This window comes from Hemicordylus capensis, chromosome 12 (assembly GCF_027244095.1).
Source record: "Hemicordylus capensis ecotype Gifberg chromosome 12, rHemCap1.1.pri, whole genome shotgun sequence".
NCBI classification, from domain to species: Eukaryota; Metazoa; Chordata; class Lepidosauria; order Squamata; family Cordylidae; genus Hemicordylus; species Hemicordylus capensis.
In genome coordinates, this window is record NC_069668.1 from 6,123,798 (window position 1) to 6,138,674 (window position 14,877).

Consider the following 14,877-nt stretch of genomic DNA (forward strand, 5'->3'; position numbering starts at 1 on the left):
ACAGACCCCAACATGGACTGTCGAGGTCTTTGGGACCACCTTGTCAGGACTGGGTTATCTGAATAAAGCAGAATCACTGCACAGAAAGGTCAAGGCTTTCTTTCCAGAAAGGAAAGACACACTGCTTGGTCAGCATTCAAAGCACCTCCTCGATATTATCTCAGCGATCCTAACAACCACCCTGTCAGGTAGGCCAGAAACACTATAGCATTATAGCTTTCTAGTGAAAGAGTCATGTTCATCTAAAGGTCAGAAAACTTTCATTATACCCATACTACAGACGGAGAGCAGAGGCTTAGAGAACAGGGCCTTCTAGTGAAGCGTTCTCAAACTTGGGTCCTCAGTTACAGTGCCCTGTGACAGGGGATCCACAGATGTTGTTGACTACAACTCCCAACAGCCCCAGCAGCAATGGCCTTTAGCTGTGGATGATGGGAGCTATAGTCTTCACTATTTTCCAAGCAGAGGCCACTCTGGGGGGAAACTGAAATGCGAGAGCCATATCTAGCAGGGGGCTGGATGTTTAAGAGAGAGGCAGTCCTATGAGCCCTATAGCTTCCCAGGACTCAGTGCATACCTTCCAAGATGGTGCCGAGGGGGCTCAAGAGGGCTCTGGTTCCCTTCAAGGAGCTCCTTGGCGCTGGGCAGAGCACAGCAGCACATGATGCTAGGGGGACGACTGGGCCGAGGATTCAGCTTCAGCCAAAGCTTCACACAGGCTCAAAAAACAATTATTTATTAATTAATTAGTCGGCGGGTCTGTGTGTGTGTGTGTATGTGTGTGCGCACTTAGGACACAGGAAGCTGCCTTAGACTGACTCAGACCATTGGTCCATCCAGCTCAGGATTGTTTTCACAGACTGGCAGCGGCTTCTCCAAGGTTGCAGGCAGGAGTCTCTCCCAGCCCCATCTTGGAGATGCCGCCAGGGAAGGAACTTGGAGCCTAGATGCTCTTCCCAGAGTGGCCTCATTATCCCCTAAGGGGAATCTTTTACAATGCTCACACATCAAGTCTCTCTTTCATATGCAACCAGGGCAGACCCTGCTTAGCTAAGGGGACAAGACCAGCTCTCCTCTTAGGGTTGATGGGGGCCACCATTGGTCACCCCAGGTCTTACGGAGAAGAACACCACCAGACAAGATTTCCTCTTGATCAAGATGCAGGGCTCCTTCTTCAGAAAGCTTAAGCACCATCTAGAGATCATCCAGGCTTTCTCCAGTACCTGAAATGCTTAAGATCTATCATCTAATGTGATAGGCAGGGACGGTTAACCTTCCCACTTTCTTCTTGCCGCTCTTCAATATTAACATCAACCAAGTGGGGTGGCGGGGGAGAGGAGTTACGCACCTTCCGCTGAGTCATGCCTAGGAGAGAGATCCACAAGTGGCCTGCGTATGCAAATAGCTCTCATTAGTGGGATTTCATCATTTAGTTCTGCTTTCTCATTGCGAGGGGGGGTGCAACAATCAGAGCTAAATTCTCATTTTAATGACTTTTGCTCATTAAAGTTATCTTGCAGACTGTGATGGGGTGTGACTGCAAGTGGGGGGAGGTAAGCAGCTGGGGCCACGGGTATGTGAGTGCGTGTGTGTGAGTGTGTGTATGTGTGTGTGTGTGTGTGTGTGTATATATATATATATATATATATATATATATATATATATATATATAACACATAATTTCCCAGTATAAAATATTCATTGCAGTGGAAGGATTTAGAATGGCCCTCCTTAACTTATAAGTCAAATGAGACACCATTTCTCACAGCGATGAGGAAGATCTAGGGGGAGCGATGAGGAAGATCTAGGGGGCAAAAGGATCAGGAGTGCTTGCAGCCGACATGAGAATCTTCCCTCAGAACTCCTGAAATTGCCTTTTTGCGGCAGCAGGGAGTGGGGGAACGACACCCCCCCCTTTCATATGCAAGGCATGGACAAGTCAAATCCATGGTCCGTCTTGCTCAGGACTATCTACACCAGCGGTTCCCAACTAGAGTTCCTCCAGATGTCACTGAACTATGACTCCCAGCATCCCCCAAGCCACAATTTATGGGGCTGGGAGGCAGAGAGAGCCCTTGCATCAGGAGAGGAGGAAGGGACCAAGGATCCCTTTGTGGTTTTCTTTTCCCAGCACGGAGGAGAATATGCTTGCTGTGCTATTGCTGCCACAACAATCTGGTTTTGCTGGATCTCCCCAGCCACAATTTATTGTGACTGGGAATGCTGGGAGCTGGAGTTCAGCAACATCTAGAGCAGGGATTCTCAACATTGGGTCCCCAGATGTTATTGGACTTCAGCTCCCATAATCCCCAGCCCCAGTGGCCTTTGCTTGGGAATTATGGTAGCTGAAGTCCAATAACATCTGGGGACCCAACGTTGAGAATCCCTGGTCTAGAGCACCACAGGTCTATTCTAGAGGACCACAGGTCTATTCTAGAGGACCACAGGTCTATCCTAACCACTGATCTATCCTGACCGGCAGTGGCTACTCAGACGGGGTTTCAGACGGGGCATATCTGGAGACGCCAGGGCTGTACCTGGAATGGTCTGCATTTGACCAAGCAGGTGGTCCGTCCGTGACAGCTTCCCCTCATTTTCAGCTGCAGAGGGCTTGGGGGCCAACAGGTGGAGGGATAAAGCTTGTGTGCCTGCAGCCACCAAGTTCTGGCCAAGGAAGAGAACTGCAAGATTGTCCATCAGCCAGCTGGGATGGTCAATACCATCTAGGGCAGTGTGGTTCCCAATGTGGGTCCCTCCAGATGTGGCCAAACTACAACTCCCAGCACCCCCAGCTTGGAGGGAGATGTAGTTCAGCCACATCTGGAGAGACCCACATTGAGAGCCACTGATCTAGGGGCAGGAATGCCCATGGGGATTTCTGACCATGTCTGCGCCCCTAGAGGTGGGAAAGAGGCGACAGGCTTTCAGCTGTTGGTGTGTTCTCATGCTTTGACTGTCCTGACCATTGGGCCTGCAGGGGCCAAATATGCAGTGGTGTTTTAAAAGCTTGTAAAAAAAATTTTTTTAAAAACACAACTATAACATTTGACTGATGTTGTCAAAGGGATGAGAATGAAAATGAAAATGGTCAGGAGTGTCCCCCAAAGATGGCTCCATGGAAAGAGGACAACAATGTGTTCATTATCACCTTAACTCTGACCCTGGCCCTTTGCAAAGAGGACTGCAATTTACCCAAACCCAGGCCTGCTCAACCCCCAGCTGTTTTTGAGCTACAACTCCCACAAACCCCAGCCAAAGTGGCCAAGAGCCAGGGATTATGGGAGTTGTAGGCCAACATCTGCAGGAGGGCCAAAACTGAGCAGCCCTGCCATAATCATTTGGGGATAGGGATAAAGGAGAGAGCTGTAAGTGCAACCATGCCATCACCCTCTTCTCCATGGCGCTTTCCATCTTAGCCCCTCAACAGCAGCAAAATGCTTCCGTTCAGGCAAATTGCATTCAAAACGTAAATAGCAAAGCGCCCAGCAGGGGGAGCAGTCTCGCAAAAAAGAACAACCTGAAAAAACAGCAACTTTTGAACGTCAGATATACAACATCATATTTGCACAATTAAATTTGGAACAAGGCATTGGAAATATGAATGGCACCCTGCTGTCCGCATAGAGACTGCGGTGTCACAACGCAGGAAGTGTGGAAGCACACTTCAAGAGATCCACCGTGACCCCGCTGCAGGGTCTTATCTGGAAAGCGCCTCTCTCTAGAGGGGGCAGAGGTTGCCAAAACTCACGATGAGCATTTGACCCTTGGATGGTACCGATGGCTAAGATTCATGGGCCTGACTCATGGACTGGAAAGATCCGTAAGGAAGCCTCTGAAGCACAACAAGCCAGATCTGCTCATGTGCAAGATCAGCCCCCTAGAAAAAAGGCTTCCCAGATAAGCTCACTTGCTGCTCTAGGGAACAAGGGAACTCTGCTGTGTGGCTGGTGGCAGCATGCCTCCGCTTGACTTCTGCGTGGTCCCCTCCCTGCTGTCATTTCGCAGGAGCCGGGCTGAACGCCCTGCTGACTCGAGGGGCAAGGGCTGCTGGCCACCAAGCCCAGCCACCAGATTAAGTCTGCTACCTTGGATTCAGCTGGTTCAGCCCAGGAATATCCGCTGGCAGAGCCCCCCGCTGCAAGTGAATCCAGGCCCTCTGAATGTCAGCCGTGAGAAGACGGGAAGCGTGGCACAGAAAGTCCTAGGAGGAGAGAGAAGGGTTTCCATCTCCACAGGACACGGGTCGGATGTTAATGTTGCAGAAGATTCAAGGTGGCTTTGTGGCAGGAAACGAAAGCTTTTTCCTTAGAAGGGCACCTTAAAAATAGGGCTTTTGTTACCACTACAGACCGCCCACTCGGTCTTCCTTCCCGCCAACGTTCATCATGCAGCTGCAACATTCAACTATTTTTGTCCCCAGTGGGTTTTTAAATCCCTAATTTGTTTATTTCTTTGTCCTCATGCAAATGAAATTTCCAAACTCATGATGACTCTGAAGTGTCATGTCCTTTGATTTGATTCATTCATATATTGCACACACACACACACACACACAACATCAAAGGATTATAGGCTAATTTCAGCCTAACACTCGATACCAGTAGGGGTCATCTCGGAGAGACCATATCACCCCCATCTTAAAAGATCTACACTGGCTGCCAATAGGTTTCCAGGCAAAGTACAAGGTTTTGCTTATAACCTATAAAGCCCTAAACAGTTTGGGCTCTGGGTATTTAAGAGAATGTCTTCTTTGCTATGAACCACACTGCCCATTGAGATCATCAGGAGAGGTGCGTTTGCAGTTGCCACCGGCTTGTCTAGTGGCTACTCGGAGACAGGCCTTCTCCATTGCAGCCCCGAGGCTTTGGAACACACTTCCTGCTGAAATAAGAGCCTCCCCATCTCTTACAACCTTTAAAAAGGCAGTCAAGATGCATTTGTCCACCCGGGCTTTTAATTAGATATTGTTTTAATTGTGTTTTAATAGTTTCAACATTTTAAATTATAATGGTTGAAATGTTTTAATCTTTTTATTGGCTGTTTTTATTGTCTTGGTGTAAACCACCCAGAGAACTTGCGTTTTGGGCGGTATAAAAATGAGTTAAATAAACCAACCAACCAACAAACAAACAAACCCCGGACCCTTCAAACTTCCCTTGCCTGCCTGCTTCCTTCTTGCCACTAATAGGAAGCTGCCTCATACTGAGTCAGACCATTTAGCACAGTGTTGCCTACACTGACTGGCAGCAGCTCTCCATGGTTTCAGGCAGGAGTCTCTTCTAGCCCGACCTGGCAGGTGCAAGAGAGTGGGCCTGGGGCCTAGAGGCTCTTCCACAGAGCTGTGGCCCCCAAGGGGAATCTCTCACAGTGCTCACATGTAGCCTTCCATCCCAATGCAAACCAAGGCGAGCCCTGCTTAGCAAAGGGGACAATCCATGCTTGCGGTCACAAGACCGGCTCTCCTCTCCCTGCAACTCCTTCCACTCACAGGCCCTACAAGAGGTTTCAACACATGCTTACATTCTCCTTGGCTCTTCCTTCCTGCAATACTGCTTTTCAATCCTTTTTATTTCAATTCAATCCTGTGGAGTTCCTTCAAGGAACTCAGGGCACATGGCTTCCCTACTGCTTAATGCTCACAACACCCTTGTGAGGTAGGCCAGGCTGAGAGATAGTGACTGGCCCAAGACCACCTAATGAGCATTATGGCTGAATGGATACTTGCATCTGGGCTACCCTGATGTTAATCCGACACTCTAACCACTACACCACACCCGCTCTCTATACTTTATCTCACTTCCTGTAGCCACCCTTTCTCTTGGCCAGCCTCCTAAGCATTACTGCCCCAGTCCTACAGCATACAGCTCATTCTAACCTTCTTGACATTCTGGACAACTTCCTTCAGCAGTGGAATGTTCACAAATATGCTGTGTCATCACACCAGCTCAGCCAATCAGTGCTGGAGGTTTCATTGCAATTTAGAGAGCCAAAACAGAGACAGGTCCCTGCCCCAAAGAAAGCATGAATTGTTACCTTTGCTAATCAGGGTCTGCCCTGGATTGCATTTGAATGGGAGACTATGTGTGTGAGCAGTGGAAGGTATTCCCCTTAGGGGATGGGGCCGCTCTGGGAAAAGCACCTTCATGCTTGCATACAGACGATTCCAAGTTCTCTCCCTGGCAGCCTCTCCAAGATAGGGCTGAGAGAGACTCCTGCCTGCAATCTTGGAGAAGCCACTGCTAGTCTGTGAAGACAGTATTGAGCTAGATAGACCAATGGTCTGACTCAGTAGAAGGCAGCTTCCAATGTTCCTATTCAGACAAACTCAGAGTTTACATTTCAACAGTACAAGGACACATCAAAGGAAGCAGCAAATCTCAAACTAGGGAACCCACATCCAGTTGCAACCTGCAAATACAAAGCAGCTAGCAAGCATCACCACACACCTCTCTCATGGCTGGGTAGTCGTCGGCTGCCATGAAGGAATCCTTTAAGAGCAGAAGGACAGAGAGACAGAAACTTTGCAGCACCTCTGGATCCTAGGCTTGCAGGAATAACTGATCCCAGATCAACAGCACAGCAGGCAGGTCCAGGACACCAACAGCAGAGTCAAGTACATCGGCAGGCGTTGAGTCTCCTAAACTATATACTGATATAACTGATATATTCTATATCATGATTCCATGTCAGTGCCTCTCCCTATTTGATCCGGCATTTTCAGAAAAAGTCACTTAAAAACAGCATTTTGAAAACCCAGAAATACATCGAGATAAGCTAGAATTCGCAAGACAAAGCCCGATTTGTGTGTGGAGGGGGTCCAAGGATCTCGAAGGGACTACTGGGTAAGTTGGGCTGGTGTGTGAACGCAGACACTCTCTTCCGGAGGAGATTCGGGGTAACGTAAGTTTTGGGCGGTATAAAAATATTATTAATAATAATAACAACAACAACAACAACAGCCCTGTTTGTAAAGCCTCCAAGAGGGCCAAAGCTGAGCAGCCTCAATAAAGACACACACGTCACTGATACATGAAAGAGGTTTGCTTTGGGAGGGTGCAAGGAACTACCACCAATCCCAGAGAAGCCCTTGTGTTTCTGCATGTGTCACTGTTCTTGCTACGTCGCCTGTAACTGCTGCCTCTCCATATTAAGAATGATTGAATGCTCCAAATTGCATCTGAGATCAACAGGGAAGAATTGCATCCTACTCAGCAGAGGCTGATTGGAAGGAGGCAAAGCCCAAGCAGTAAATTGTGCAGAAAGACAACAGGCAGCCTCCAACAGGTAATTCTGCTACATAGGAACATGGGAAGCTGCCATATACTGAGTCTGACCATTGGTCCATCTAGCTCAGTATTATCTTCACAGACTGGCAGCGGCTCCTCCAAGGTTGCAGGCAGGAATCTCTCTCAGCCTTATCTTGGAGATGCTGCCACAGAGGGAACTTGGAACGGAGCATTGGTTTTACTTACTGTGAAGGCTTCTTCTGGTTGATGTTGCCAGGGACACCTCTGGGTTATCCTTTCCCACTAGGTCCTAGGCAGGACAGATTTGATTTGCCAAAAGAGATTTGGCCACGCCTCCTTGGGGCTAGGGAGATAACCCCGCCCAGTTCTTTTGTCCAAGAAAAACAGACATACAGCAAGAATAGAACCAAAGGTACAACCAAGGAACAACAAATGTTAACAGTAAATATTAGACTGAAGTAAGTGTACAACAGTAGCCACAGAAGCCAATGTCAAGCCCCTATGGAGACCCAGGAATTTAGGCGGAAGAACCTCCATCGGGAAGATGCCAGGAGCGCCAAACTGGATGGGTCGAGGTGTCCCTGGCAACACCAACCAGAAGAAGCCTTCACGGTAAGTGAAACCAATGCTCCGTTCTCAGTTGCTGTTGCCAGGGACACCTCTGGGACATACCACAGCTTGTCCACAACACGGGGCGGGTGCGCTCTGGCCTACTCCCGAGGGAGGACCTGCTGGAGCACCCTTCTGCCAAGGGCGAGAACCTCGAAAGGGCTGAGGCTCAGAGAACCCCCTCTTAAACACACGGTCGGACTTACGGCCAGCCAGTGGCATAGTCTTGCGCTTGTCATAAGATTCCACTAGGACGTCCTTAAGGGCGGCCTCCCCAAACAATTTTGTAGCATCGTAAGGTACAGCGGTCAAATTACTCTTTGACGTATTGTCAACAGACCAATTTTTTAGCCATAGGTGGCGACACCCCAACACTGATGTGGCCGCTACTCTCGAGGAGAACCTAACGGAGTCCAGGATAGCATCCGCTATAAAGTCCTGAGCCTTCTGCACCTTGACCAGTTGTTGCTTTAGTTTAACTGGGTCAGAGGGCGTGTCATTAAGTAGATCGTCCAGCCACAAAAGGGAAGCTCTGGCGGCCATAGAGGCTGCAGTGGCCGCTCGGGTGGACAATGAGGAGTTGTCATGCGCTCTTCTAAAAGCAAGTTCAGCCTTCTTATCGGCTGGATCCTTTAGAGTTACCTCACCATCCCGTGGGACCAATGAATTGGAAACCAGTTGGGTGATGGGAGCATCGACGCAGGGCATCTTGAGCAGGTCGGAAGGTTCCTGCTGGTAGGAACAGAAGCGATTAGTCACTGACATAGGCTTCCCATTAGCCGCCGGGAGTAGCCATTCCTGCTTCACTACCTCTGTGAATAAGCTAGGAAAGGGTAACAAAATGTCCTTAGGCTTCGCCCTTGGAAATACTACCTCCCCTTTGTCCGAAGTAGCGGTATTGGGAGGCGTGCTCTGATGGAGCCCTATTGTTTTAATAATCCGTGTCATTAATGGATTATAATCCTCAGCCACAAACAGCCTTTGCGATACCGACACTGCCTCATTGTCCTCCCCTCCAGACCACTCTTCCTCCTCCCTGTTGGGGAGTTCTGGATCTTGTGGCAGACCTCCCGGGTTGGAAGGACTATTGCCTGCATCAGAATCTGAAGCATCGGGAATTCTTTGTTTTACTGGTCTGGGGTTACTAGGAGTAGGATCCCCTGAGTCATGTTCAGATATCCCAGAGGAGTGAGGGGAGGAGGGTAAGTGCTTTATGGTCTTGTGGACCTTTTTACCCTTAAGGTGCTTTTTCTTTGTTTTCGCCTTTTTTGGCGACGGGCTAACATCTGAGCTGGAGGAAGAACTTTCAGAAGAGGAAATGGCCCTCTTCCTCCTCCTATATTTTTTCTTTCCTTTCTTAACAGGTTTAACCTGGTACACAGTCTCTATGATCGCATTTTTAAACCATGCCTGCCATTCGGGGGGCACTGACTTGGGCATGGCTATAATAGGGTTGGTAGCCAAGGAAACACCAGTTCCCGAAGTGCTGGCTTGTCCCAAAGTCCCGTTCACAGAGTCCAGAGGCACCCCCGGTACCTCCCTGTTAGGTTTCCACACACAAGGCTTCTGCCGAGTGCTGGCTGGAAAGCTCTAAAATGGACGCCGCTCCCTCCTTTCGCACCATTTTTGCCTTCTCTGCTGCCCTCTCACGCTCGTGCAGCAAAGAAATTTGTCTGATCTCCTGCGAAGTAGGGAGCGGATTTGCGCAGGGTAACTTCGAAAAAGGCGAGCAATTTTCCACGGAAAACGTTTGAGATGCATGTCTGGCCACCGAGGCACGTATCTTGCGGCCCGAAGGCGGGAGAACGGTGGTGGGCCGAGAGGCGTGTGGCGCGGGCGGCTCTGAGGCGGCTGTCACCGGCGCGGGCAGCGTGGCCGTTTTTGAAGTCGCTGTGGCTAGATTGGAGGGTGCTGCTGCTGCTGGGGCCACTGGAGGGAGGAACAAGCGGCTTGGTGCCGAGAGCGCTGGTGCCGTTAAGGCCGGGTGCGCTACTGCTGTTGAGGCCGGGCGTGCTGCAACTGGCAGCCGAACAGCCCTCTGAATGGGCGAAGGGTTCCCCTCAGGGCAGATTAACCCAAGCGGCTTGGAAGTGCCTGGACCGAACGGCTCTTGGCGGGGTCCGCGTGGCACTAATACAATTAATCCCCTGCGAACAAGCTCCATACAAGAGGGAGCGGGGGGGAGGGGAGTAACAGCGGGGAGAACGAGACAATAATGGCTTCCCCCCCCCCTTTTTTTTGGTAACGAGATAGACAAAGGGTTGAGTGAGGGGAAAACTCAGGACCGAGGGGAAAACTCAGGACCGGGACCAAGACAAGAGAGAAATTGGAGCTGAAAAAAGCGGAGCTGAAGTAAAAGCGTCTGCCTGGAGCTGAGCGAGGACAGAAAGAACTGGGCGGGGTTATCTCCCTAGCACCAAGGAGGCGTGGCCAAATCTCTTTTGGCAAATCAAATCTGTCCTGCCTAGGACCTAGTGGGAAAGGATAACCCAGAGGTGACCCTGGCAACATCAACCGAGAACCTAGATGCTCTTCCCGGAGCAGCTCCATCCCCTGAGGGGAATATCTTACAATGCTCACACTTCTAGTCTCCCTTTCATATGCAACCAGAGCAGACCCCGCTTAGCTTAAGGGGACAAATCATGCTTGCTACCACCAGACCAGCTCTCCTCTCCTCTCCATCCCTGTTTTGGGAGTATCTGGATCATTCAGTCATTACAAAGGAACGCAGGAAGCTGCCTTATACTGGGTCCGACCCTTGGTCCATCTAGCTCAGTATTGTCAACACTGACTGGCAGTGGCTTCTCCAAGGTTTCAGGCAGGAGTCTTTCCCAGCCCTACCTGGAGATGCTGCCAGGGGTTGAACCTGGGACTTTCTGCATGCTAAGCAGATGCTCTACCACTGAGTGATGGCCCTCCCCAAAGGGAGAGAGGAATGCCAGAGACTGCTGAGTCTTGAATATATGAAGTCATATGGAGTCAGACTAATGGTCCGTCTAGTTACCCCTGCTAACTTTGGCAAAGTGGCACCTTTTAATGTGGTGATTCTCTTTATTGAGCAGGGGGAGAGGAACTGGCCCTATCCACCCCCAGCACAGTACCTCCAGTGGCTGTTGCTGGTGTCGATCTTATGTTTCTTTTTTGATTGTGAGCCCTTTGGGGACAGGAAGCCATCTTATTTATTTGTTATTTCTCTGTGTAAACCACCCTGAGCCATTTTTGGAAGGGCAGTATAGAAACTGAATTATTATTATTATTATTTATCATCATCATCATCATCATCATCAACCCTGACTGCAGCATCTCTCCAGGTTTTCAGACAGAGGTCTTTCCCAGCCCTACCTGGAGATGCTGCCAGGAACGGAACCTTGGGACCCTTCTCCATGCCAAGCAGATGCTTTCCCACTGAGCTAGCCCCATCCCCAAAGGGGACACACGTGGGTCTCCCATCCAGGCAATGACCACACCAAGACCTGCTTACTTTCCGCAAGGTGGCTGTATCGTGTGCCCTTAGACCATGCTCTGGGACTCAACCATTCCCGAGGCAAAGACACAGCAGCAGCGGCTGATAGCCAGAACAGCAAATCCTACAGAGAGACGGCAGGCAACCTCCACTCCGGCCAGTACTGAGGTTCATAGCAGCCTTTAATGGTTTAAGTTATTCCACACAGCACACAGCTAGGGAATTGCGGCCCTAGGGCATGTTACATGCCCCCAAAGTCTCCCCAAAGAAGGGAGGTTGGAACCCACTTGCTGGAGGAGTATCCGTTTGATGCTGGGCAGCTACTGGGGCACCCCCTTGTGGCTCTCAGCTGCTACAGCAGATGCATTTCAGGAACAGCCAGGAAGCCCACCAGCAGGCGATCAGGAATTTCTCCACAAAACACCAAGGCTAAAATCTAGCGGTGGTGGTAGTTAGGATTTGGGAGTGCATTTTTGTCTCACGCCAGTCATGTTTTCAGCTGCAAATGGCGGCTAAGCAAAAACACAAGGTGTGGCATCTTTCCATTGATGGGATCAAGAGTAATTACAGGCCTTTTTACCTCTCCCATCCACTTCCTGAGGAAAATGACTGGGCTCGCCAGAAACTCCTTGGCCAGGCTTTGGTGCCTCTGGAATCCGTTGTCAAATGCAGTGGCTTCTTGAGAGCTCTCTCTTTCCTGAAGCATCAACTCCACCAAGAAATCCTAAAGAGGAAAGAGAGTATCGATGGCTGAAGCTTTCTAACTTGAGGGAGCATTTTCTATAGCAGCCCAGTTATTGGATGCCAGTGGTATGCATTGTAGGGGCCAGTGGTAGTCCCAAACAACCCTAATTGTGGGTCCCTGACTACCTGTTTATTGGGCCTGTGTTAAGCTTTGGCCAGAGCTCAATACTCTGCAGGGTCCCCTGGAACCATGCAGAGGGGACCATTCCCATCATGCAGTGCCGCCGTCTGCACCACATGAGGGGAAGGGACTCCTTTATGGGAAACGGAGGCCTCTGGAGCCCCTGCACCATCTTGGAAGGCGTGCACAGAAATCTAGAAGCTTTCCTCCTAGAGTTCTTGAGAAAAGACTCTGAGGTCATTCACACAATCAAAAACTGTATCCTGCTCGGGTTTGGGAGCTGTGTGTGCTCCTAGTTTTCGGTTGTGTGGAAGCAAGATAGGAAGGAAACCTGGGTAGAAGTGATGGTGTAGAAGCTAGGTAGGAGGAAAATCTTCTCCTCCTACCTGGCTTCCACACCTTCACTTCTACCCAGCTCCTCCTCCTACCTGGCTTCTACACAACTGAAAACTGGGAGCACACACAGCTCCCAAACCTGGGTAGAACACAGTTTTTGATTGTGTGAATGACCTTATTGTCTCTCTTATAGGAACCTCGCAGTACTGAGAAAAGGGCTACTCTGCAGTACTGTGTCGCGGTCATCAGCACAGTGGGATGTGGCTCTCACATGGAATGGTTTTTTGCCAGAAGAGCTCCCACTTGAAAAATACTGAAGGTCACTGTTTTAAGGCATAATTTAAAGTCATTTTTAAAATTATTTACATACTTTTTGGTAGGATCCCCCCCCCCGGTTGTATTATTTTTTTTTTACACAATTTTAACATAGCTCTCCCAAACTCTGAAGTTGCTACTGTTACCATCGCTATCAGCCTGGTCACCAGTCCTGAAGAATCCTGTGCAACCCCTGCCCCACCCCACACACACACACCCCACCCCCAGACAATTCTTCAAGGATTCCTATCAACAGACATGTACTTTGGGGTCAATGCTGATATTTTTTTGGAAAGCCTGCTGAAGGTGAGCAAAGATTTCCGGATCTTCTCCCTCCAGGAGACTCATCACCGACTCAGCCATTGCAAAGATTCTTGCCCAGGTTGGGAACAGGTTCTGATGTAAGGAATGCAGGTACATAGCTAATTCATATGGGTGTTCAGCTAAAATGGGGGGGGGGGAATAAATCATATTTACAACTTACCTTGATTAAACTTAATACATTAGGTATTATAACTTAATACTTTATCTTTATATTATCACCATCATCATCAAATAACATTAACAACAACAACAACAACAATGGCAGAAGACGCAGTCATGTCGATAGGCTCTACCTCCCTCACTCTCAGTCACTTAGCTCTAGGCCTGGCCTACCTCACAGGGTTGTGAGGATAAATTATTTGGGTGGCTGCATCTGAAACATTTCGGCGGTGTTGGGTGTTGGGAATTCTCTCTGGTAAGAGATACTCTTCTATTACAGCAGAGTGTACAGAGGCACAACACGGTGGAGCCTGCCCAGGCATGCGTGTTTGCTGAGAGTAAAAGAAACTTGGAGCCAGTTCACAGTTTCAAATCAATATAAGGAGTCTTTATTGGAGAACTCCATTCTAGATAGGAAAGTGGAGAGAGAGGATCTCTAATCTAGCTAGCTAGCTGGAAGCAGAGGGATGGTTTCTGCATCTCTGCACACATGGTGCAGGGAGAGAGGAGAGTGTGTGTGTTGCAAGGGAGAAGAAGAGGAAGAGGAAGAGAGCAGGCAGGCAGGCAGTCCCTGAGAGTAGCAATCTACATACCAAAAGGGATAGTGTCAGAGCAGTAGAAAGGAGGAATGACCAATGTCTTGACCCCTCTAGCCCTCTGACTCACTAGTCTGTCCCCCTCTGTTACTGAGGCACGAGACAGCGCAGAGTCCTTCACTTCCAACAGTGGGGGGCAGTAGCTTTACGAATGAGGCACGCAGGTCCTTACCTGCTCCTCCACTGCTCTGCCGCTGTTCCGATCGGGGCGCTGTCCTTCCCAAAAGGCCGTGCGCAGCTGTGCCACACACAGCTGCCACACATGCGCGGTCGCCATTTGCATGGTCAGCATGGTGTCGCCGTCTACGCAAATGGCCACTGCTGCGACACAGCCATGCATGGCCTTTGGGGAAGGACAGTGCCGTGACTGGAACAGTGGCGCAGTTGCGGAGGAGGAGCAGGTAGGACCTTTGTGCTTCCTTCTTAAAGCTACCGCTCTCCACCCCTGGTCCCCGTGGCTGCCCAAAACAATTCAGGTACATCACTTCTAGCTACAAATGAGTTACCTCTTGGTGTCGCCGGCTGAAATGCCATTTGCAGAGCAAAGAGCCAGTAGATAAGGTAGGGTTCATAGGCCCCGCTGAAAACGTACAAGACATTCAAGGTCTTGCTGGTCTCTAAAATCGTCTGCTCATCCATAGCAAAAGGACACATGCAGGGGGTCCTGCCGTATTTCTGGTAGAAGGAATGAGAAAGCCGGTATTATCTGGTACGTGGCAGTGAGAACAAGACATAAGTAAAAGTACTTTAGCGCTCAAGTTAATTTCTCTATTTTGGCAGCTGCAATGGAAAGGGAAAGTGTGCCGTCGAGTCGGTGAAGACTCCTGGAGACCACAGAGCCCTCTGGCTCTTTTTGTTAGAATGCAGGAGGGATTGACCATTGCCATCTCCCGAGCAGTATGAGATGATACCTTTCAGCATCTTCCTAGATCACTGTTGTCCGATATAGGTACCAGCAGGGAT

General features: G+C 49.6%; 1 protein-coding gene across 25 annotated transcripts in view; it reads right to left on the reverse strand.

Annotated features, from left to right (window-relative positions):
• The window catches only part of LOC128336186 (uncharacterized), a 110,464-nt gene that overhangs the window by 62,754 nt on the left and 32,833 nt on the right, over positions 1 to 14,877 (reverse strand). For all 25 annotated transcript variants that reach the window (XM_053275441.1, XM_053275440.1, XM_053275434.1 and 22 more), the window contains 4 exons: positions 14,421 to 14,589; positions 11,900 to 12,043; positions 4,086 to 4,201; positions 1,349 to 1,389 (listed from right to left, as the gene is read on the reverse strand). In XM_053275441.1, the coding sequence (XP_053131416.1) occupies positions 1,349 to 1,389; positions 4,086 to 4,201; positions 11,900 to 12,043; positions 14,421 to 14,513 (394 nt within the window). In that variant the 5' untranslated portion in view covers positions 14,514 to 14,589. The remainder of the gene's footprint in view (positions 1 to 1,348; positions 1,390 to 4,085; positions 4,202 to 11,899; positions 12,044 to 14,420; positions 14,590 to 14,877) is intronic.